This window comes from Rhinoderma darwinii, unplaced genomic scaffold, assembly GCF_050947455.1.
Source record: "Rhinoderma darwinii isolate aRhiDar2 unplaced genomic scaffold, aRhiDar2.hap1 Scaffold_449, whole genome shotgun sequence".
Lineage (NCBI taxonomy): Eukaryota > Metazoa > Chordata > Amphibia > Anura > Rhinodermatidae > Rhinoderma > Rhinoderma darwinii.
Genome location: NW_027463928.1, coordinates 5,092 through 32,061, shown reverse-complemented (window position 1 = coordinate 32,061; position 26,970 = coordinate 5,092). Strand labels below are relative to the sequence as shown.

Genomic DNA, 26,970 nt, shown 5'->3' with positions numbered 1-26,970 from the left:
ATGGAGCGCTGTGATTGGTCCACATCCCCCCGCTTCCCAGGGTTGTATTTGCAGCTGGAACACATTAGAGATTCCTGGGAATTCTTTAGACCCCGAGGAGAATATGGAGAGACCGATCCCTGTATCCGAGGCCAGGGAGACCGCCCAGCACGGCGCCATCGCTATAATGGGCGGCACACGGTTACGGTAACGCAGCTCCGCACAGCAATGGCAAAAGTTTATTTTCAAGAACAATAAACTTAAGAAAGAAAAAATGTGATACAACGTATCACTCCCATCATCCCTGACCCCAGGAGCTGACAATCTAATCTCACTCACAATGTATCACTCCCATCATCCCTGAGGACAGGAGCTGACAATCTAATCTCACACACAATGTATCACTCCCATCATCCCTGACCCCAGGAGCTGACAATCTAATCTCACACACAATGTATCACTCCCATCATCCCTGAGGACAGGAGCTGACAATCTAATCTCACACACAATGTATCACTCCCATCATCCCTGAGAACAGGAGCTGACAATCTAATCTCACACACAATGTATCACTCCCATCATCCCTGACCCCAAGAGCTGACAATCTAATCACAGTCACAATGTATCACTCCCATCATCCCTGACCCCAGGAGCTGACAATCTAATCTCACACACAATGTATCACTCCCATCATCCCTGAGGACAGGAGCTGACAATCTAATCTCACACACAATGTATCACTCCCATCATCCCTGAGAACAGGAGCTGACAATCTAATCTCACACACAATGTATCACTCCCATCATCCCTGACCCCAAGAGCTGACAATCTAATCACAGTCACAATGTATCACTCCCATCATCCCTGACCCCAGGAGCTGACAATCTAATCTCACACACAATGTATCACTCCCATCATCCCTGACCCCAGGAGCTGACAATCTAATCTCACTCACAATGTATCACTCCCATCATCCCTGACCCCAGGAGCTGACAATCTAATCTCACTCACAATGTATCACTCCCATCATCCCTGACCCCAGGAGCTGACAATCTAATCTCACTCACAATGTATCACTCCCATCATCCCTGAGAACAGGAGCTGACAATCTAATCTCACTCACAATGTATCACTCCCATCATCCCTGAGAACAGGAGCTGACAATCTAATCTCACACACAATGTATCACTCCCATCATCCCTGACCCCAGGAGCTGACAATCTAATCTCACTCACAATGTATCACTCCCATCATCCCTGAGAACAGGAGCTGACAATCTAATCTCACACACAATGTATCACTCCCATCATCCCTGACCCCAGGAGCTGACAATCTAATCTCACTCACAATGTATCACTCCCATCATCCCTGACCCCAGGAGCTGACAATCTAATCTCACACACAATGTATCACTCCCATCATCCCTGACCCCAGGAGCTGACAATCTAATCTCACTCACAATGTATCACTCCCATCATCCCCGAGAACAGGAGCTGACAATCTAATCTCACACACAATGTATCACTCCCATCATCCCTGAGAACAGGAGCTGACAATCTAATCTCACACACAATGTATCACTCCCATCATCCCTGACCCCAGGAGCTGACAATCTAATCTCACTCACAATGTATCACTCCCATCATCCCCGAGAACAGGAGCTGACAATCTAATCTCACACACAATGTATCACTCCCATCATCCCTGAGAACAGGAGCTGACAATCTAATCAGTCACAATGTATCACTCCCATCATCCCTGACCCCAGGAGCTGACAATCTAATCTCACTCACAATGTATCACTCCCATCATCCCTGACCCCAGGAGCTGACAATCTAATCTCACACACAATGTATCACTCCCATCATCCCTGAGAACAGGAGCTGACAATCTAATCAGTCACAATGTATCACTCCCATCATCCCTGTCTAGGGCCGCTCATTCAGTCTCTGTAATCTTGGGTAGTCCCGGTGTTTGGTTGTTTCCGTAAATTCCATAAACTTCAGTGGGTTTGTTGCAGTGTATCGCTTTTGTGCTTTGTTTAGCTGACGGAGGATTCACTGGATACAATTGTATCTCCCCTCCCGATAGAATACAGGATCTGGGGAAGCGGGGGGGGGGGGGGGGGTGTATGAGAGCCCCCAAGATTACCGCCGTATGTCCCGGATATTCTGTACAGGATGTGATGAGATTCTTCAATACCGGGAAATGCTGCGAGTCCTTGTAGTTCCCGGAGGTCGGTGCGATCCCTTCCTGCCTCCTATACTGCCACCCACAGGCTGCTCATAGTACTGCAGCCCCTCAGACTGGTCGATAATATGAATATAACGCAGGATTCTCTCCCCTGGTTCCACTTTACAGCGTCACGCCAGCCGCTACTGCACCCCAATAATAATATCCTCCAGATGAAGGTCCGTTCTCTTCTCATTGTATTTCTCTCTTCAAACAGGAAGAACCAAAAAGCAAGTCGAAGGTGTGCGCCAATGTGTTCTGCGGCGCTGGAAGAGAGTGCGCGGTGACCGAGAAGGGAGATCCCACCTGCCTGTGTATAGAGGTGAGAAATCAGCATAACCCGGGATATGGGTATAAAATACAGGGATCTCCTCCGGGGTCTGGTGTATAATACAGGGATCTTCTCCTGGGTCTGGTGTATAATACAGGGATCTTCTCCCGGGTCTGGTATATAATACAGGGATCTTCTCCCGGGTCTGGTATATAATACAGGGATCTTCTCCTGGGTCTGGTATATAATACAGGGATCTTCTCCTGGGTCTGGTGTATAATACAGGGATCTTCTCCCGGGTTTGGTATATAATACAGGGATCTTCTCCCGGGTCTGGTATATAATACAGGGATCTTCTCCCGGGTCTGGTATATAATACAGGGATCTTCTCCCGGGTCTGGTATATAATACAGGGATCTTCTCCCGGGTCTGGTATATAATACAGGGATCTTCTCCCGGGTCTGGTGTATAATACAGGGATCTTCTCCCGGGTCTGGTGTATAATACAGGGATCTTCTCCCGGGTCTGGTGTACAATACAGGGATCTTCTCCCCGGTCTGGTGTATAATACAGGGATCTTCTCCCGAGTTTGGTGTATAATACAGGGATCTTCTCCCCGGTCTGGTGTATAATACAGGGATCTTCTCCCGAGTCTGGTGTATAATACAGGGATCTTCTCCCGGGTCTGGTATATAATACAGGGATCTTCTCCCGGGTCTGGTGTATAATACAGGGATCTTCTCCCGAGTTTGGTGTATAATACAGGGATCTTCTCCCGGGTCTGGTATATAATACAGGGATCTTCTCCCGGGTCTGGTATATAATACAGGGATCTTCTCCCGGGTCTGGTGTATAATACAGGGATCTTCTCCCGGGTCCGGTGTATAATACAGGGATCTTCTCCTTGGTCCGGTGTATAATACAGGGATCTTCTCCCGGGTCCGGTATATAATACATGGATCTTCTCCCGGGTCTGGTGTATAATACAGGGATCTTCTCCTTGGTCTGGTGTATAATACAGGGATCTTCTCCCGGGTCCGGTATATAATACATGGATCTTCTCCCGGGTCTGGTGTATAATACAGGGATCTTCTCCTTGGTCCGGTGTATAATACAGGGATCTTCTCCCGGGTCCGGTATATAATACATGGATCTTCTCCCGGGTCCGGTGTATAATACATGGATCTTCTCCCGGGTCCGGTGTATAATACATGGATCTTCTCCCGGGTCCGGTATATAATACATGGATCTTCTCCCGGGTCTGGTGTATAATACAGGGATCTTCTCCTTGGTCTGGTGTATAATACAGGTATCTTCTCCTTGGTCTGGTGTATAATACAGGGATCTTCTCCCGGGTCTGGTATATAATACAGGGATCTTCTCCCGGGTCTGGTGCATAATACAGGAATCTTCTCCCGGGTCTGGTATATAATACAGGGATCTTCTCCTGGGTCTGGTATATAGTACAGGGATCTTCTCCTTGGTCTGGTGTATAATACAGGGATCTTCTCCCCGGTCTGGTGTATAATACAGGGATCTTCTCCCGGTCTGGTATATAATACAGGGATCTTCTCCCGGGTCTGGTGTATAATACAGGGATCTTCTCCCAGGTCTGGTGTATAATACAGGGATCTTCTCCCGGGTCTGGTGTATAATACAGGGATCTTCTCCCGGGTCTGGTGTATAATACAGGGATCTTCTCCTGGGTCTGGTATATAATACAGGGATCTTCTCCCGGGTCTGGTGTATAATACAGGGATCTTCTCCCGGGTCTGGTGTATAATACAGGGATCTTCTCCTTGGTCTGGTATATAATACAGGGATCTTCTCCCGGGTCTGGTATATAATACAGGGATCTTCTCCCGGGTCTGGTGTATAATACAGGGATCTTCTCCTTGGTCTGGTGTATAATACATGGATCTTCTCCCGGGTCTGGTGTATAATACAGGGATCTTCTCCTTGGTCTGGTGTATAATACAGGGATCTTCTCCCGGGTCCGGTATATAATACATGGATCTTCTCCCGGGTCCGGTGTATAATACATGGATCTTCTCCCGGGTCCGGTATATAATACATGGATCTTCTCCCGGGTCCGGTATATAATACATGGATCTTCTCCCGGGTCTGGTGTATAATACAGGGATCTTCTCCTTGGTCTGGTGTATAATACAGGGATCTTCTCCTTGGTCTGGTGTATAATACAGGGATCTTCTCCCGGGTCTGGTATATAATACAGGGATCTTCTCCCGGGTCTGGTGCATAATACAGGAATCTTCTCCCGGGTCTGGTATATAATACAGGGATCTTCTCCTGGGTCTGGTATATAGTACAGGGATCTTCTCCTGGGTCTGGTGTATAATACAGGGATCTTCTCCCCGGTCTGGTGTATAATACAGGGATCTTCTCCCGGTCTGGTGTATAATACAGGGATCTTCTCCCGGGTCTGGTGTATAATACAGGGATCTTCTCCCGGGTCTGGTGTATAATACAGGGATCTTCTCCCGGGTCCGGTGTATAATACAGGGATCTTCTCCCGGGTCTGGTGTATAATACAGGGATCTTCTCCCGGGTCCGGTGTATAATACAGGGATCTTCTCCCGGGTCCGGTATATAATATATGGATCTTCTCCCGGGTCTGGTATATAATACAGGGATCTTCTCCCGGGTCCGGTATATAATACAGGGATCTTCTCCCGGGTCTGGTATATAATACAGGGATCTTCTTCCGGGTCCGGTATATAATATATGGATCTTCTCCCGGGTCTGGTATATAATACAGGGATCTTCTCCCGGGTCTGGTATATAATACAGGGATCTTCTCCCGGGTCTGGTGTATAATACAGGGATCTTCTCCCGGGTCTGGTATATAATACAGGGATCTTCTCCCGGGTCTGGTGTATAATACAGGGATCTTCTCCCGGGTCTGGTATATAATACAGGGATCTTCTCCCGGGTCCGGTATATAATACAGGGATCTTCTCCCGGGTCCGGTATATAATACAGGGATCTTCTCCCGGGTCCGGTATATAATACAGGGATCTTCTCCCGGGTCTGGTATATAATATATGGATCTTCTCCCGGGTCTGGTATATAATACAGGGATCTTCTCCCGGGTCTGGTGTATAATACAGGGATCTTCTCCCGGGTCTGGTGTATAATACAGGGATCTTCTCCCGTGTCTGGTATGTAATACAGGGATCTTCTCCTGGGTCTGGTGTATAATACAGGGATCTTCTCCCGGGTCCGGTATATAATAAATGGATCTTCTCCTGGGTCTGGTGTATAATACAGGGATCTTCTCCCGGGTCCGGTATATAATACAGGGATCTTCTCCCGGGTCCGGTATATAATACAGGGATCTTCTCCCGGGTCTGGTATATAATATATGGATCTTCTCCCGGGTCTGGTATATAATACAGGGATCTTCTCCCGGGTCTGGTGTATAATACAGGGATCTTCTCCCGGGTCTGGTGTATAATACAGGGATCTTCTCCCGTGTCTGGTATGTAATACAGGGATCTTCTCCTGGGTCTGGTGTATAATACAGGGATCTTCTCCCGGGTCCGGTATATAATAAATGGATCTTCTCCTGGGTCTGGTGTATAATACAGGGATCTTCTCCCGGGTCTGGTATATAATACAGGGATCTTCTCCTGGGTCTGGTGTATAATACAGGGATCTTCTCCTGGGTCTGGTGTATAATACAGGGATCTTCTCCTGGGTCTGGTATATAATACAGGGATCTTCTCCCGGGTCTGGTATATAATATATGGATCTTCTCCCGGGTCTGGTATATAATACAGGGATCTTCTCCCGGGTCTGGTATATAATACAGGGATCTTCTCCTGGGTCTGGTGTATAATACAGGGATCTTCTCCCGGGTCTGGTATATAATACAGGGATCTTCTCCTGGGTCTGGTGTATAATACAGGGATCTTCTCCTGGGTCTGGTGTATAATACAGGGATCTTCTCCTTGGTCTGGTATATAATACAGGGTAAACCGGAGAGACAGAGTCCATATATATCAATGTATGAAACAACTAAATATCTTTATTAAGAAACAAGAATAAAATACATAAAATAACATAGACAGAGAATCCAAAAATAGTCCTTAAATGGATCACAAAAATATACATTGAGTCACTGTATATATTAGAAAACACAGATAGTGTGCACAGTTACTATGACTCAATGTAACTCCAACATGGGGTGCATTGACATAGTATGATTTATATGAAAAACAGGCAAAGTGCCTAACTCTGAAATGGTCTATAGTGACTGAAAAAGTAGGTTATTATTGCCTAAAAAATGGCAAAAAAGGTAAGTAAATCTAGAGTGTGCACTTACCCATGTATGGGAGGTGGAGTGTGACCCAGCGGTATAGGATAGCGCCCCGACGCGCGTTTCGCCCGTAGCTTTCTCAAGGGGTGCAGATGTTATACTGGTGCCCTGTTTATATGTGCATCGATAGAGTCATCTGATCTCCCCTCTGCCAATCAGGAGCCAATCTCAGCGGCGCCTGACTGTGACGGAACTTGGATATCGCCGCCGGACCTCAGTGACCCGCTGCGCATGCGCGAATCCCGGGACGCGTCACCAGGGAAGCAGCGCAGGCGCAGAGAGCCATATTGAAAGCCCGGCCGACGAACACCAAGTCCTACCTATTTCTTATAGGTCCCATCCAAGAGGCTAAGAAATGTGAGTGTATATTAACAAAATTTAGGTTCTGTTGAATGCTCGATCTACTCTCAATGAGCGTAGTCATTTAGTCTCCGTTATAAAATATAAAAATTGTTAACAGGTTAAATCCCTGTATATTAGCACCATCTAGTGGTTATATTTTGAAATGGGCAGTTTATGTGAAGGGAAATTAATAACTGACATATAAGTGTGTGATGTATTGTGAACGTGATGTCAATGTGAACAGAAAAGTTCAAATAAAATAAAGTGCAAGTATGAGTAATGGTAAATCGTTAGAGATACAATTACAAAACATTTATACATAACAGTGAGTATAAAGGGTTATAATCCTCAGATAAATTAATAAAACACTGTAATCAGAGGAATACACGTGATATAATAAATAAAACAAAAATGATTAGGGTTGAAAACACCACAAAATAGACAAATATTAAATGTTAAAGTGCATATTATATCACAAAAAAGTATATATATAATAAGTAATAAGGAGACAAGTAATCCAATATATAAAATACAAATTACATGTATTCACAAAAGGACAAAAAATCCCATATAAATGTAAAAACAGTGATAAAACATAAATAATAAATAATAAAAAAGGAAAATAAAATACAGAGAATTTTTTTAGAATCGAGCATTCTTTTTTCTTTTCCACGGCAAGTCTTGGGATCCATATTAGTTGCAGAGATGAAAATGTCAGATTTAAATGGAAGTACAGATCTGAGTACTATCGAAGAAACAACAAAAAAACACTTTAATATCATTATAAAACATCAAAAGATAATAAAATTAAAAACCTAGGTAGAGATATCACAGAAAGGCTGCAAAACTCAAACTTTCATTTAAACCTGAAGGGGTCATGGTATCAAGGACTGCAATCCATCTGCATTCTTTTTGGGCCAACAAGGTCTTCGCATCTCCACCTCTGACACCACAGTGTACCCGGTCAATCCCCCTAACCTTAAAGCTTTTGGGGTCTCCTCCATGACAGAGCTTAAAATGTTTAGGGATGGTTTTAAGTATGGTTAGATCCTCAATTTCTTTTGCCGCCACTATGTCCCTAACATGCTCTCTAACTCGGATTTTAAGTTGTCTAGTGGTGAGGCCCACATAGATTTTAGGACAACCACACGTGGCATAATAAACCACATGATTAGTGTTGCAGGATATGTACTCAAGAATTTTAAAAGTACGTTCACCACTTGTGGATGTAAATGTGGTTGATCGTACCACATTCGCACAGGCCACACAGTCACCACATGGGTAGCACCCCTGAATAGGGCCTCTGGTCGAAAAGGGCTGTAAATGTTTGGGCACATAGTGGCTTTTAATAAGGATATCTTTGAGGTTCTTAGACCTCCTTGCCGTCATCTGAGGATTTTTTGGTAAAGAGGACACAAAGGCCTGTTCAGTCTGCAGTACAGGCCAGTGTTTCTTTAAAATTGATCGCATCAGTTCCCATTGGTTGTTGAAGGTTGAGATAAACCTGACCACATAATCATCCTTCAACCTGGCCTTAGCAGGATGTAATAATGTCCGTCTATCGGTATTTTTTGCCCGTCTATAACCATTTTTAATACATCTGTTACTGTATCCTCTTTCCTGGAATCGTGATTTTAAGTCTTTGGCCTGATTCTCAAAACTAACCTCTGATGAGCATATCCGCCTCATCCTGAGGAATTGACCAACCGGGACAGCTTTAACTGTGGAATGTATGTGTGCCGATGTAGCATGTAATAATGAGTTGGTAGACGTCTCTTTTCTGAACACATCCGTCCGCAGCACCCCCTGGGTGTCCGCCTCGATGGATATGTCCAGAAAATTGACTTGTTTTGTATCGGCCACATACGTCAGTTTTATGTTGCGGTCATTGACATTATAATACAGGGATCTTCTCCCGGGTCTGGTATATAATACAGGGATCTTCTCCCGGGTCTGGTATATAATACAGGGATCTTCTCCCGGTTCTGGTATATAATACAGGGATCTTCTCCTGGGTCTGGTGTATAATACAGGGATCTTCTCCCGGGTCTGGTGTATAATACAGGTATCTTCTCCCGGGTCTGGTATATAATACAGGGATCTTCTCCCGGTCTGCTGTATAATACAGGGATCTTCACCCGGGTCTGGTATATAATACAGGGATCTTCTCCCGGTCTGCTGTATAATACAGGGATCTTCACCCGGGTCTGGTATATAATACAGGGATCTTCTCCCGGGTCTGGTATATAATACAGGGATCTTCTCCCGGGTCTGGTATATAATACAGGGATCTTCTCACGGGTCTGGTGTATAATACAGGGATCTTCTCCCGGGTCTGGTATATAATACAGGGATCTTCTCCCGGGTCTGGTGTATAATACAGGGATCTTCTCCCGGGTCTGGTATATAATACAGGGATCTTCTCCCGGGTCTGGTATATAATACAGGGATCTTCTCCCGGGTCTGGTATATAATACAGGGATCTTCTCCCGGGTCTGGTATATAATACAGGGATCTTCTCACGGGTCTGGTGTATAATACAGGGATCTTCTCCCGGGTCCGGTATATAATACAGGGATCTTCTCCCGGGTCTGGTGTATAATACAGGGATCTTCTCCCGGGTCCGGTATATAATACAGGGATCTTCTCCCGGGTCCGGTATATAATACAGGGATCTTCTCCCGGGTCTGGTATATAATACAGGGATCTTCTCCTGGGTCTGGTGTATAATACAGGGATCTTCTCCCGGGTCCGGTATATAATACAGGGATCTTCTCCTGGGTCTGGTGTATAATACAGGGATCTTCTCCCGGGTCCGGTATATAATACAGGGATCTTCTCCTGGGTCTGGTATATAATACAGGGATCTTCTCCTGGGTCTGGTGTATAATACAGGGATCTTCTCCCGGGTCTGGTATATAATACAGGGATCTTCTCCCGGGTCTGGTATATAGTTCTGAGTGTTTAGACCATTGTATTGTATAGTTGTATTGTACATAGATTTTCTTTTAGAAGTTTAGAGTAATTGACATTGTTTTCGGTTCCTTTTTTAGAAATGTAAGTCCCACAAGAGACCGGTTTGCGGCAGCAATGGCAAGACTTACCTTAATCACTGCGAGCTCCACCGCGACGCCTGCCTGACCGGCTCCAAGATCCAGGTGGACTACGATGGACACTGCAAAGGTACAGAAGGCTCCGGCGCTGCAGTCACTATGAACATGTTGTGTTATTACAGGGGATATTATTCTATCTGGGCAGATGACAGATTGTAAATGTTATTAATCCTGTACGTGGTCCTCATATCGGCTAACATCGTAAGTCTGCAGATCATCACTCCCTTTATAAATGATTGTCTCTTATTTTCTTGAGCAGAGAAGACATCGGACGCTCCTGCCGCCAGCCCAGGTACCGCTCCTGCCTCTTTATAATATATCTGCTGTCATTGTCCATAATAACTCATCGCTCACCCACTCCCTTATTATTGCGTCCTTGCTGTGCACAGTCGTGTGTTACCAGTCTGACCGCGATGAGCTGCGTAGACGCGTCATCCAGTGGCTGCAGACGGAGATCATCCCCGACGGCTGGTTCTCCAAGGGAAACAACTACAGCGAGATCCTGGAAAAATACTTCAAGGTAAGAACTGTCATGAAATCCTACTCCTTCCGCTTTTATTACAGGGACTATGACTGTCTACTGAAGGATGACGAGAGGTCTGGAGCTTTATACAGTAGAAACAATAGAGCAGAGTGTGTGTAAACCGTCCTAATATCTGCTAGTGTCAATGATGTAGTCCTGCCTATCTAGTCTCCAGCAGTATTACAGCTCTTTCCTCTGATAATAATGTATATATACTCCTACCTCTGATAATAATGTATATACTCCTACCTCTGATAATAATGTATATACTCCTACCTCTGATAATAATGTATATACTCTCTTCCCTCTGCTATGGTCAGTGGCCTAGTCCTGCCTATCTAGTCTCCAGCAGCGAATCACATGGAATGATTCGACTCTTGTCCTGGACCTTTCTGTTACATTTTTATCGATTACTCTATCTAGGAGACTTGTTAGGACCCCTTTCTCCGGAATCTTGCTGGATTAGAGGAATTTTCCGTGTGTTGTAAATCTGCATTTTATTTAATAATCCTGATGAAATAAATGTGTGTTTTCTGCCGCCAGAGCTACGACGATGGCGACTCCCGCCTGGACTCCTCCGAGTTCCTGAAATTCTTAGAACAGAACCAGACGGCCATTAACATGACCACCTACATGGACCAGGAGACCAACAAGATCCTGAAGTGAGAGCCTTATGTGTTTACAGCCGCTATATGTCCCTGTCCTCCCGCAGGACCGCGCCAAGCACCATTACCGCAGTACATGGCGTCTTGGCGTCTGACCATTGACGACCCTGAATAGTAGTTACATCAGACTGTCCCCACACTGAGACCACACACTAATGAGGAGCCGCATGTGGCACAGGACCGGCGTCAGCACCCGCAAATGTAGGGCTGATGCCGGGGCCCACTGGAGCTGCCTGGCACCACTGCTCTGAATTAGCATTTTATGTATACACAGAACAATAGAAAAAACGACAAAGCGCTGCAATCTGACCCGCTGTGTTGTTTTTCCAATCACAGGCTGCACTACTGTCTATGGGAGGCAGAAACACTAATAGTGACCACAGGCTGCACTACTGTCTATGGGAGGCAGAAACACTAATAGTGACCACAGGCTGCACTACTGTCTATGGGAGGAAGAAACACTAATAGTGACCACAGGCTGCACTGCTGTCTATGGGAGGAAGAAACACTAATAGTAACCACAGGCTGCACTACTGTCTATGGGAGGAAGAAACACTAATAGTGACCACAGGCTGCACTGCTGTCTATGGGAGGAAGAAACACTAATAGTGACCACAGGCTGCACTGCTGTCTATGGGAGGCAGAAACACTAATAGTGACCACAGGCTGCACTACTGTCTATGGGAGGCAGAAACACTAATAGTGACCACAGACTGCACTACTGTCTATGAGAGGTAGAAACACTAATAGTGACCACAGGCTGCACTACTGTCTATGGGAGGAAGAAACACTAATAGTGACCACAGGCTGCACTGCTGTCTATGAGAGGCAGAAACACTAATAGTGACCACAGGCTGCACTGCTGTCTATGGGAGGTAGAAACACTAATAGTGACCACAGGCTGCACTACTGTCTATGTGAGGAAGAAACACTAATAGTGACCACAGGCTGCACTACTGTCTATGGGAGGCAGAAACACTAATAGTGACCACAGGCTGCACTACTGTCTATGGGAGGAAGAAACACTAATAGTGACCACAGGCTGCACTACTGTATATGGGAGGAAGAAACACTAATGGTGACCACAGGCTGCACTACTGTCTATGGGAGGCAGAAACACTAATAGTGACCACAGGCTTCACTACTGTCTATGGGAGGCAGAAACACTAATAGTGACCACAGGCTTCACTACTGTCTATGGGAGGCAGAAACACTAATGGTGACCACAGGCTGCACTACTGTCTATGGGAGGCAGAAACACTAATAGTGACCACAGGCTGCACTGCTGTCTATGGGAGGTAGAATCACTAATAGTGACCACAGGCTGCAATACTGTCTAGGGGAGGTAGAAACACTAATAGTGACCACAGGCTGCACTACTGTCTATGGGAGGCAGAAACACTAATAGTGACCACAGGCTGCACTACTGTCTATGGGAGGTAGAAACACTAATAGTAACCACAGGCTGCAATACTGTCTATGGGAGGCAGAAACACTAATAGTGACCACAGGCTGCACTACTGTCTATGGGAGGCAGAAACACTAATAGTGACCACAGGCTGCACTACTGTCTATGGGAGGTAGAAACACTAATAGTGACCACAGGCTGCACTGCTGTCTATGGGAGGAAGAAACACTAATAGTGACCACAGACTGCACTACTGTCTATGGGAGGAAGAATTACTAATAGTGACCACAGACTGCACTACTGTCTATGAGAGGCAGAAACACTAATGGTGACCACAGGCTGCACTACTGTCTATGGGAGGCAGAAACACTAATAGTGACCACAGGCTGCACTACTGTCTATGGGAGGTAGAAACACTAATAGTAACCACAGGCTGCAATACTGTCTATGGGAGGCAGAAACACTAATAGTGACCACAGGCTGCACTACTGTCTATGGGAGGCAGAAACACTAATAGTGACCACAGGCTGCACTACTGTCTATGGGAGGTAGAAACACTAATAGTGACCACAGGCTGCACTACTGTCTATGGGAGGTAGAAACACTAATAGTGACCACAGGCTGCACTACTGTCTATGAGAGGCAGAAACACTAATAGTGACCACAGGCTGCACTGCTGTCTATGGGAGGCAGAAACACTAATAGTGACCACAGGCTGCACTGCTGTCTATGGCAGGTAGAAACACTAATAGTGACCACAGGCTGCACTACTGTCTATGGGAGGTAGAAACACTAATAGTGACCACAGGCAGCTGCACTACTGTCTATGGGAGGCAGAAACTCTAATAGTGACCACAGGCTGCACTACTGTCTATGGGAGGCAGAAACTCTAATAGTGACCACAGGCTGCACTACTGTCTATGGGAGGCAGAAACACTAATAGTGACCACAGGCTGCAATACGGTCTATGGGAGGTAGAAATACTAATAGTAACCACAGGCTGCACTACTGTCTATGGGAGGCAGAAACACTAATAGTAACCACAGGCTGCACTACTGCATATGAGAGGCAGAAACACTAATAGTGACCACAGGCTGCACTGCTGTCTATGGGAGGAAGAAACACTAATAGTAACCACAGGCTGCACTACTGTCTATGGCAGGTAGAAACACTAATAGTGACCACAGGCGGCACTACTGTCTATGAGAGGCAGAAACACTAATAGTAACCACAGGCTGCACTACTGTCTATGGGAGGCAGAAACTCTAATAGTGACCACAGGCTGCACTACTGTCTATGGGAGGTAGAAACACTAATAGTAACCACAGGCTGCACTACTGTCTATGGGAGGTAGAAACACTAATAGTAACCACAGGCTGCACTACTGTCTATGGGAGGCAGAAACTCTAATAGTGACCACAGGCTGCACTACTGTCTATGGGAGGCAGAAACACTAATAGTAACCACAGGCTGCACTACTGTCTATGGGAGGCAGAAACTCTAATAGTGACCACAGGCTGCACTACTGTCTATGGGAGGAAGAAATACTAATAGTGACCACAGGCGGCACTACTGTCTATGAGAGGCAGAAACACTAATAGTGACCACAGACTGCACTACTGTCTATGAGAGGCAGAAACACTAATAGTGACCACAGGCTGCACTACTGTCTATGGGAGGGAGAAACACTAATAGTGACCACAGGCTGCACTACTGTCTATGAGAGGCAGAAACACTAATAGTGACCACAGACTGCACTACTGTCTATGAGAGGCAGAAACACTAATAGTGACCACAGACTGCACTACTGTCTATGAGAGGTAGAAACACTAATAGTGACCACAGGCTGCACTACTGTCTATGGGAGGAAGAAACACTAATAGTGACCACAGGCTGCACTACTGTCTATGAGAGGCAGAAACACTAATAGTGACCACAGGCTGCACTACTGTCTATGGGAGGCAGAAACACTAATAGTGACCACAGGCTGCACTACTGTCTATGGGAGGTTGAAACACTAATAGTGACCACAGGCTGCACTACTGTCTATGGGATGTAGAAACACTAATAGTGACCACAGGCTGCACTACTGTCTATGGGAGGAAGAAACACTAATAGTGACCACAGGCTGCACTACTGTCTATGGGAGGAAGAAACACTAATAGTGACCACAGGCTGCACTACTGTCTATGGGAGGCAGAAACACTAATAGTAACCACAGGCTGCAATACTGTCTATGGGAGGTAGAAATACTAATAGTGACCACAGGCTGCACTACTGTCTATGGGAGGAAGAAACACTAATAGTGACCACAGGCTGCACTACTGTCTATGAGAGGTAGAAACACTAATAGTGACCACAGGCTGCACTACTGTCTATGAGAGGTAGAAACACTAATAGTGACCACAGGCTGCACTACTGTCTATGAGAGGAAGAAACACTAATAGTGACCACAGGCTGCACTACTGTCTATGGGAGGAAGAAACACTAATAGTGACCACAGACTGCACTACTGTCTATGGGAGGAAGAAACACTAATAGTGACCACAGACTGCACTACTGTCTATGAGAGGTAGAAACACTAATAGTGACCACAGGCTGCACTACTGTCTATGGGAGGAAGAAACACTAATAGTGACCACAGGCTGCACTACTGTCTATGAGAGGCAGAAACACTAATAGTGACCACAGGCTGCACTACTGTCTATGGGAGGCAGAAACACTAATAGTGACCACAGGCTGCACTACTGTCTATGAGAGGTAGAAACACTAATAGTGACCACAGACTGCACTACTGTCTATGAGAGGTAGAAACACTAATAGTGACCACAGGCTGCACTACTGTCTATGGGAGGAAGAAACACTAATAGTGACCACAGGCTGCACTACTGTCTATGGGAGGAAGAAACACTAATAGTGACCACAGGCTGCACTACTGTCTATGAGAGGTAGAAACACTAATAGTGACCACAGACTGCACTACTGTCTGAGAGGTAGAAACACTAATAGTGACCACAGGCTGCACTACTGTCTATGGGAGGCAGAAACACTAATGGTGACCACAGGCTGCACTACTGTCTATGGGAGGCAGAAACACTAATAGTGACCACAGGCTGCACTACTGTCTATGGGAGGTAGAAACACTAATAGTAACCACAGGCTGCAATACTGTCTATGGGAGGCAGAAACACTAATAGTGACCACAGGCTGCACTACTGTCTATGGGAGGCAGAAACACTAATAGTGACCACAGGCTGCACTACTGTCTATGGGAGGTAGAAACACTAATAGTGACCACAGGCTGCACTACTGTCTATGGGAGGTAGAAACACTAATAGTGACCACAGGCTGCACTACTGTCTATGAGAGGCAGAAACACTAATAGTGACCACAGGCTGCACTACTGTCTATGGGAGGAAGAAACACTAATAGTGACCACAGGCTGCACTACTGTCTATGAGAGGTAGAAACACTAATAGTGACCACAGGCTGCACTACTGTCTATGAGAGGTAGAAACACTAATAGTGACCACAGGCTGCACTACTGTCTATGAGAGGAAGAAACACTAATAGTGACCACAGGCTGCACTACTGTCTATGGGAGGAAGAAACACTAATAGTGACCACAGACTGCACTACTGTCTATGGGAGGAAGAAACACTAATAGTGACCACAGACTGCACTACTGTCTATGAGAGGTAGAAACACTAATAGTGACCACAGGCTGCACTACTGTCTATGGGAGGAAGAAACACTAATAGTGACCACAGGCTGCACTACTGTCTATGAGAGGCAGAAACACTAATAGTGACCACAGGCTGCACTACTGTCTATGGGAGGCAGAAACACTAATAGTGACCACAGGCTGCACTACTGTCTATGAGAGGTAGAAACACTAATAGTGACCACAGACTGCACTACTGTCTATGAGAGGTAGAAACACTAATAGTGACCACAGGCTGCACTACTGTCTATGGGAGGAAGAAACACTAATAGTGACCACAGGCTGCACTACTGTCTATGGGAGGAAGAAACACTAATAGTGACCACAGGCTGCACTACTGTCTATGAGAGGTAGAAACACTAATAGTGACCACAGACTGCACTACTGTCTGAGAGGTAGAAACACTAATAGTGACCACAGGCTGCACTACTGTCTATGGGAGGAAGAAACACTAATAGTGACCACAGGCTGCACTACTGTCTATGAGAGGCAGAAACACTAATAGTGACCACAGGCTGCACTACTGTCTATGGGAGGCAGAAACACTAATAGTGACCACAGGCTGCACTACTGTCTATGAGAGGTAGAAACACTAATAGTGACCACAGACTGCACTACTGTCTATGAGAGGTAGAAACACTAATAGTGACCACAGGCTGCACTACTGTCTATGGGAGGAAGAAACACTAATAGTGACCACAGGCTGCACTACTGTCTATGGGAGGAAGAAACACTAATAGTGACCACAGGCTGCACTACTGTCTATGAGAGGTAGAAACACTAATAGTGACCACAGACTGCACTACTGTCTGAGAGGTAGAAACACTAATAGTGACCACAGGCTGCACTACTGTCTATGGGAGGCAGAAACACTAATGGTGACCACAGGCTGCACTACTGTCTATGGGAGGCAGAAACACTAATAGTGACCACAGGCTGCACTACTGTCTATGGGAGGTAGAAACACTAATAGTAACCACAGGCTGCAATACTGTCTATGGGAGGCAGAAACACTAATAGTGACCACAGGCTGCACTACTGTCTATGGGAGGCAGAAACACTAATAGTGACCACAGGCTGCACTACTGTCTATGGGAGGTAGAAACACTAATAGTGACCACAGGCTGCACTACTGTCTATGGGAGGTAGAAACACTAATAGTGACCACAGGCTGCACTACTGTCTATGAGAGGCAGAAACACTAATAGTGACCACAGGCTGCACTGCTGTCTATGGGAGGCAGAAACACTAATAGTGACCACAGGCTGCACTGCTGTCTATGGCAGGTAGAAACACTAATAGTGACCACAGGCTGCACTACTGTCTATGGGAGGTAGAAACACTAATAGTGACCACAGGCAGCTGCACTACTGTCTATGGGAGGCAGAAACTCTAATAGTGACCACAGGCTGCACTACTGTCTATGGGAGGCAGAAACTCTAATAGTGACCACAGGCTGCACTACTGTCTATGGGAGGCAGAAACACTAATAGTGACCACAGGCTGCAATACGGTCTATGGGAGGTAGAAATACTAATAGTAACCACAGGCTGCACTACTGTCTATGGGAGGCAGAAACACTAATAGTAACCACAGGCTGCACTACTGCATATGAGAGGCAGAAACACTAATAGTGACCACAGGCTGCACTGCTGTCTATGGGAGGAAGAAACACTAATAGTAACCACAGGCTGCACTACTGTCTATGGCAGGTAGAAACACTAATAGTGACCACAGGCGGCACTACTGTCTATGAGAGGCAGAAACACTAATAGTAACCACAGGCTGCACTACTGTCTATGGGAGGCAGAAACTCTAATAGTGACCACAGGCTGCACTACTGTCTATGGGAGGTAGAAACACTAATAGTAACCACAGGCTGCACTACTGTCTATGGGAGGTAGAAACACTAATAGTAACCACAGGCTGCACTACTGTCTATGGGAGGCAGAAACTCTAATAGTGACCACAGGCTGCACTACTGTCTATGGGAGGCAGAAACACTAATAGTAACCACAGGCTGCACTACTGTCTATGGGAGGCAGAAACTCTAATAGTGACCACAGGCTGCACTACTGTCTATGGGAGGAAGAAATACTAATAGTGACCACAGGCGGCACTACTGTCTATGAGAGGCAGAAACACTAATAGTGACCACAGACTGCACTACTGTCTATGAGAGGCAGAAACACTAATAGTGACCACAGGCTGCACTACTGTCTATGGGAGGGAGAAACACTAATAGTGACCACAGGCTGCACTACTGTCTATGAGAGGCAGAAACACTAATAGTGACCACAGACTGCACTACTGTCTATGAGAGGCAGAAACACTAATAGTGACCACAGACTGCACTACTGTCTATGAGAGGTAGAAACACTAATAGTGACCACAGGCTGCACTACTGTCTATGGGAGGAAGAAACACTAATAGTGACCACAGGCTGCACTACTGTCTATGAGAGGCAGAAACACTAATAGTGACCACAGGCTGCACTACTGTCTATGGGAGGCAGAAACACTAATAGTGACCACAGGCTGCACTACTGTCTATGGGAGGTTGAAACACTAATAGTGACCACAGGCTGCACTACTGTCTATGGGATGTAGAAACACTAATAGTGACCACAGGCTGCACTACTGTCTATGGGAGGAAGAAACACTAATAGTGACCACAGGCTGCACTACTGTCTATGGGAGGAAGAAACACTAATAGTGACCACAGGCTGCACTACTGTCTATGGGAGGCAGAAACACTAATAGTAACCACAGGCTGCAATACTGTCTATGGGAGGTAGAAATACTAATAGTGACCACAGGCTGCACTACTGTCTATGGGAGGAAGAAACACTAATAGTGACCACAGGCTGCACTACTGTCTATGAGAGGTAGAAACACTAATAGTGACCACAGGCTGCACTACTGTCTATGAGAGGTAGAAACACTAATAGTGACCACAGGCTGCACTACTGTCTATGAGAGGAAGAAACACTAATAGTGACCACAGGCTGCACTACTGTCTATGGGAGGAAGAAACACTAATAGTGACCACAGACTGCACTACTGTCTATGGGAGGAAGAAACACTAATAGTGACCACAGACTGCACTACTGTCTATGAGAGGTAGAAACACTAATAGTGACCACAGGCTGCACTACTGTCTATGGGAGGAAGAAACACTAATAGTGACCACAGGCTGCACTACTGTCTATGAGAGGCAGAAACACTAATAGTGACCACAGGCTGCACTACTGTCTATGGGAGGCAGAAACACTAATAGTGACCACAGGCTGCACTACTGTCTATGAGAGGTAGAAACACTAATAGTGACCACAGACTGCACTACTGTCTATGAGAGGTAGAAACACTAATAGTGACCACAGGCTGCACTACTGTCTATGGGAGGAAGAAACACTAATAGTGACCACAGGCTGCACTACTGTCTATGGGAGGAAGAAACACTAATAGTGACCACAGGCTGCACTACTGTCTATGAGAGGTAGAAACACTAATAGTGACCACAGACTGCACTACTGTCTGAGAGGTAGAAACACTAATAGTGACCACAGGCTGCACTACTGTCTATGGGAGGAAGAAACACTAATAGTGACCACAGGCTGCACTACTGTCTATGAGAGGCAGAAACACTAATAGTGACCACAGGCTGCACTACTGTCTATGGGAGGCAGAAACACTAATAGTGACCACAGGCTGCACTACTGTCTATGAGAGGTAGAAACACTAATAGTGACCACAGACTGCACTACTGTCTATGAGAGGTAGAAACACTAATAGTGACCACAGGCTGCACTACTGTCTATGGGAGGAAGAAACACTAATAGTGACCACAGGCTGCACTACTGTCTATGGGAGGAAGAAACACTAATAGTGACCACAGGCTGCACTACTGTCTATGAGAGGTAGAAACACTAATAGTGACCACAGACTGCACTACTGTCTGAGAGGTAGAAACACTAATAGTGACCACAGGCTGCACTACTGTCTATGGGAGGCAGAAACACTAATAGTGACCACAGGCTGCACTACTGTCTATGAGATTTTTCTGCCCTAATAACTTCAATAGTATTCTTCACAAGCATAATGTACTGTAATATATATATATATAATACCTATGAAAACATAGACAACAATACTAGAAGTGTAGATAACCATAGTACAAGTAAGTTAAGAATTTGTACTCGGCACACCTTGCTTGTGTTACAAAAATATATATTTTTATTATGGATGCCAGAGGCTGCATGTGCGACGTCGACGTTTCGGTCAGACAGACCTTCGTCGGGCACTGAGCCGTGCTGGGGACTGGATCGGTACAAAATATGATGCGTATATAGCGCTGCTGTGGTCAGTAACCGGCGCTCAACACAGAGCGGTAAGCCGCCGGTTACTGACCACAGCAGCGCTATATACGCATCATATTTTGTACCGATCCAGTCCCCAGCACGGCTCAGTGCCCGACGAAGGTCTGTCTGACCGAAACGTCGACGTCGCACATGCAGCCTCTGGCATCCATAATAAAAATATATATTTTTGTAACACAAGCAAGGTGTGCCGAGTACAAATTCTTAACCTACACCCGGGTTGGGACCCTACCTCGAGCACCCAAAGAAACCAGTGCCATCTGAACACAACCATACATAGTACAAGTAAAGCACTAACCAATACATAGACCATCACATACAATATAAAACAACACATAATAAAAATGTGGTAGTGGTATCTAGGAGCAAGAAATATATCATATTAGACATCCATGGAATCAAACACTACAAGAATACCTCAATAGTTACCGGTATACTAAATGTGTACGCACTGGACACCGTGTCAGAGAGACTGATCCAAGATATAAAAAGTATATAAAGTCAGGATCAGATCCACGTCAAATACCAACCCATATTCTGCATGTCTGCCCCTAAACGAGTCACTCACAGACCACACCAAGACACCCCCGCCGTACGTTTCACCGTCAGGTTTTTCAAGGGGTAACAGTAAGTGAGGAGTCCTGAGTATATAGAGGAGGGAACGCGATCACATGCTCCAATCACAGGATGACATTCCTGCACATACAGGCGAAGTAAATGAACACTCAAGCACATGTGCCCAGAGTACCTGATTACTTCACCACGTGTGCACAGCAGAGGCGCGGCATCATCAGACACTGAAGCAATCATCGCCATGTTGGAAAAGGGCAAGATTGCCCAGACTATAATGTTAATGCCGTACTAGCATAATACCTAGAGAATCCTAGTGGAGAACTCTGACTGCTGTATATTCTCCCTGCAATTATATATATATATCGGCCACAGGTAGAAAAAAGAAGAAAAGTAAAAAAGTTAGTTTTTTTTGAAAAGTTACTTAAAACAATGGCGCAAAAACACAATTTTTGTCCATAAACATCAGAAAACTGTAAATAACATAATCATAGCCGGTCTCCCCGTAACCAGAACAGCCCATACAATACAGTGAACTTATCAGTTATGATAATCGGTAAATTGCGAAAATAAAAATGGTGCATTTGTTTTTTTTTCTGAATTGAAGCCATAATAACTTAAACACTTACTTAAAGGAGTTGTCCACGAACAGACAACTGATGTCCTATCCACACGCTAGGTCATCGGTATATGATTGGTGCGGGTCCGAAGCCGAGACCCCGCACCTATCAGCTGCTGCAGCTTCCTCCGGGCACCGGACGTCCATGCCGGAAGCAGATGGCGCCGGTCACAGAATAGCGGTTGAGCTGCAGTGCACGGAGCCAACTGCTTCCTGCTCCAACAACTGTGTACCCTCCATAACATCTGGCGCCCGGAGGCAGTCGGAGCAGCTGATCGGTGCGGGGTCTGTGTATCGGACCCGCACCGATCATATACTGATGACCTATCCTGTGGATAATTAATCAGCTGCCCGGTCATGGAAAACCACTATAGGTGTAAGCAAAATGGAGCCTAGAAAAACGACAGTCCGCAAATTACAAAACCAGATCTCATGCAGCTGCGCCCATGTAAAAATAAGAAGTAATCGTTGTTATGGCTGTAAATGTGAGGAGGTCAAACCAAAAAATGAGCCATCTGACCAGTGCAGCGGCCACATATTCAGGCAGTAATAGGGTTCAATTGAAATCTTTGTGGCATGCGGCGGCATCTCTTCTTATTATTATTATTTTGGGTGTTTTTTGTTTTGTTAAAATGTCAAGAAAATATATTTGTAACTTTTACCCCCCAAAAAAAACGCAATAATAAAGCAGCAAAAACAATGACAAAAAGTCACTGGCGCCGTTCTAGATGTTTGGTATATTGGGTGGATGACAGAAGATGAGGCATAAGGGGGTTTATGTAAGACACTGTAGGGGGTACAATATTACTGTAATGACGGAGAAGTGAGCCCTAATCTACCCGCCACTCAGTCCCTGCCTACTCGCACGGCCCGTCCTAGGCGACGGCGTACAACTGGGCGACGGTCCCTACGCTCAATAAGTGCACGACAGACAAACAGACAAGGGTACACAGAAGCTAAGAGAAATGGGGCAGTTACCCACGGCAACACCGTGAGCAACAGGAGTAGTGAATGAGCCGAGTCAAACCAGGAGTGCACGAGGTACAAATCGCAGAGCAGGAGAGTAGTTAGTAAAGCCAGGGTCAATTTGAATCAGAGGTCAATAGTAACAGCAGGAACAGCAGAGCCAGGAAACAAGAGAGAATCACAGGCAAAGACAAGAAGCAAATGCAGGTATACATAGACCGAGGGTGGGAGCTAGAACCGTCTGGCCAGGCTGTGATAGGTTCTCCCACTCCTCAGCCTACCAGCCTGAGTGGTAGATGATCGAGTCACTCTAGCAGACCTAGGATCAGGTGCAGACTGATTAACCACGGGCGTCGACACAGAAGCTGTGTCTGGCAGAACCTTTACAATTACATGACAGAATAGATAATAACCTGGGTGGTTTGTCCTTTATTCTCAGAGGTCTGTGTGTGGAGGCCCTGATCGAGCTGTCAGACGAGAACGCCGACTGGAAACTGAGCTTCAATGAGTTCCTGAAGTGTCTGAACCCCACATATAACCCCCCAGAGAAAAGTAAGTGGAACCCCGTATTTTCTCCCTGTGACTGCTGTATATACTCCCTGTGACCGCTGTATATTCTCCCTGTGACCGCTGTATATTCTCCCTGTGACCGCTGTATATTCTCCCTGTGACCGCTGTATATTCTCCCTGTGACCGCTGTATACTCTCCCTGTGACCGCTGTATAATCTCCCTGTGACCGCTGTATAATCTCCCTGTGACCGCTGTATAATCTCCCCGTGACCGCTGTATAATCTCCCCGTGACCGCTGTATACTCTCCCCGTGACCGCTGTATACTCTCCCCGTGACCGCTGTATACTCTCCCCGTGACCGCTGTATACTCTCCCCGTGACCGCTGTATACTCTCCCCGTGACCGCTGTATACTCTCCCCGTGACCGCTGTATACTCTCCCCGTGACCGCTGTATACTCTCCCCGTGACCGCTGTATATTCTCCCCGTGACCGCTGTATACTCTCCCCGTGACCGCTGTATACTCTCCCCGTGACCGCTGTATACTCTCCCCGTGACCGCTGTATACTCTCCCCGTGACCGCTGTATACTCTCCCCGTGACCGCTGTATACTCTCCCCGTGACCGCTGTATACTCTCCCCGTGACCGCTGTATACTCTCCCCGTGACCGCTGTATACTCTCCCCGTGACCGCTGTATACTCTCCCCGTGACCGCTGTATACTCTCCCCGTGACCGCTGTATACTCTCCCCGTGACCGCTGTATACTCTCCCCTTGACCGCTGTATACTCTCCCCGTGACCGCTGTATACTCTCCCCGTGACCGCTGTATACTCTCCCCGTGACCGCTGTATACTCCTCCTGTGACCGCAGTATATTCTCCCTGTGACCGCTGTATATTCTCCCTGTGACCGCTGTATACTCTCCCCGTGACCGCTGTATACTCTCCCCGTGACCGCTGTATACTCTCCCCGTGACCGCTGTATACTCTCCCCGTGACCGCTGTATACTCTCCCCGTGACCGCTGTATACTCCTCCTGTGACCGCTGTATACTCCTCCTGTGACCGCTGTATATTCTCCCTGTGACCGCTGTATATTCTCCCTGTGACCGCTGTATATTCTCCCTGTGACCGCTGTATATTCTCCCTGTGACCGCTGTATATTCTCCCTGTGACCGCTGTATATTCTCCCTGTGACCGCTGTATATTCTCCCTGTGACCGCTGTATACTCTCCCCGTAACCGCTGTATATTCCCCCTGTGACCGCTGTATACTCTCCCCGTGACCGCTGTATACTCTCCCCGTGACCGCTGTATACTCTCCCCGTGACCGCTGTATACTCTCCCCGTGACCGCTGTATACTCTCCCCGTGACCGCTGTATACTCTCCCCGTGACCGCTGTATACTCTCCCCGTGACCGCTGTATACTCTCCCCGTGACCGCTGTATACTCCTCCTGTGACCGCTGTATATTCTCCCTGTGACCGCTGTATATTCTCCCTGTGACCGCTGTATATTCTCCCTGTGACCGCTGTATATTCTCCCTGTGACCGCTGTATATTCTCCCCGTGACCGCTGTATATTCTCCCTGTGACCGCTGTATACTCTCCCCGTGACCGCTGTATATTCCCCCTGTGACCGCTGTATACTCTCCCCGTGACCGCTGTATACTCCTCCTGTGACCGCTGTATATTCTCCCTGTGACCGCTGTATATTCTCCCTGTGACCGCTGTATATTCTCCCCGTGACCGCTGTATACTCTCCCCGTGACCGCTGTATACTCTCCCCGTGACCGCTGTATACTCTCCCCGTGACCGCTGTATATTCTCCCTGTGACCGCTGTATATTCTCCCTGTGACCGCTGTATACTCTCCCCGTGACCGCTGTATATTCCCCCGTGACCGCTGTATACTCTCCCTGTGACCGCTGTATACTCTCCCCGTGACCGCTGTATATTCCCCCTGTGACCGCTGTATACTCTCCCTGTGACCGCTGTATACTCTCCCCGTGACCGCTGTATATTCCCCCGTGACCGCTGTATACTCTCCCTGTGACCGCTGTATACTCTCCCCGTGACCGCTGTATATTCCCCCTGTGACCGCTGTATACTCTCCCTGTGACCGCTGTATACTCTCCCTGTGACCGCTGTATATTCCCCCTGTGACCGCTGTATACTCCTCCTGTGACCGCTGTATACTCCTCCTGTGACCGCTGTATACTCTCCCCGTGACCGCTGTATATTCCCCCTGTGACCGCTGTATACTCTCCCTGTGATTGCTGTATACTCCTCCTGTGACCGCTGTATATTCACGCTCTGACTATTTCTGCTCTACAGAATGCGCCCTTGAAGACGAGACTTACGAGGACGGAGCAGAGACTCAGGTTCAGTGTAATCGCTGCGTCTGCGCCTGTGGGAACTGGGTTTGCACCGCCATGTCATGTGAAGGTAAAGGACAGTGAGATAATATATAATGTAACGCTGCAGTCATATCTAGAGGTACGCGGCACTTCTCCCCGCGGTCGCTGTAGTCTGGGTAGTCCGGCGGCTGCAGTCGTTCTCCTGCCCCCCCTGACTGGTTCTATGTGGCGGCAGATCAGGGGGGGCAGTTGTGTTGATTTGTTAGAACGTCACACGACACCCCTGATCTGCACTAGAGATAAATTCTGCTTTAAGGATCTGTCACCTCCGGACGACTATTTTACTAAATTCTGGAGCATCTTTTCTTAGAACTGTATGTTGCGCCGTTCCTCTGTTATTCCTCCTAGAATTTTTTTAAAATATATTGACAACTGGGTGTTGTCCTTCCCCTTGTCCAAGTTGCGTGTCCCTAGATACTGAGTCTGACACTGACCAATCAGTGCTCATAATCTCAGACTGTATAGGGACACCCCCCCAACTGATAACACCCAGCTGTCAATGTATTCATAAATGTCAGGAGGAACAACAGAGGAACAGATATGCTCCAGAATTGTTCTCATGGGTAATTTAGGTATGTACTAATCCTGACATGCCAGGAGAGGTGACTGGTTCTCTGTAAAGGGGTTGTTTTCTTTTAGGGGGGCACGTCCATGTAATACGCGGGGGTGATCTGTCCAGTGTTGTGCACTATGGGGCGCTACATTGACACTGGAAGGTTTGAATGTGTGAGATTCTGACAATCTACAGTGACACGGCTTTCGAGCCCCCTTCCTGGCACTGATGTGATTTATGGAGGGTAGAAGTTCCTGATTAGCGGCCGCTCCACTAATAAATTACTGACTGTTTCCAGGAAAAGACGGCCAAGCAGAGGGAGATATGAACCGATACGTGGACGAGCTAAGGAAGCACCAG

At 46.7% G+C, this 26,970-nt stretch overlaps 1 protein-coding gene across 1 annotated transcript; it reads left to right on the top strand.

Moving 5' to 3' along the window:
- Positions 1-26,970, top strand: LOC142716417 (follistatin-related protein 1-like; the record flags this gene model as incomplete). The annotated part of the gene is made up of 9 exons (XM_075848695.1): positions 1-186; positions 2,429-2,533; positions 10,220-10,349; positions 10,539-10,571; positions 10,669-10,799; positions 11,346-11,464; positions 23,572-23,684; positions 25,975-26,085; positions 26,909-26,970. Coding segments are annotated over exons 1-9 (990 nt in total), but the record flags the coding sequence as incomplete, so codon positions are not given.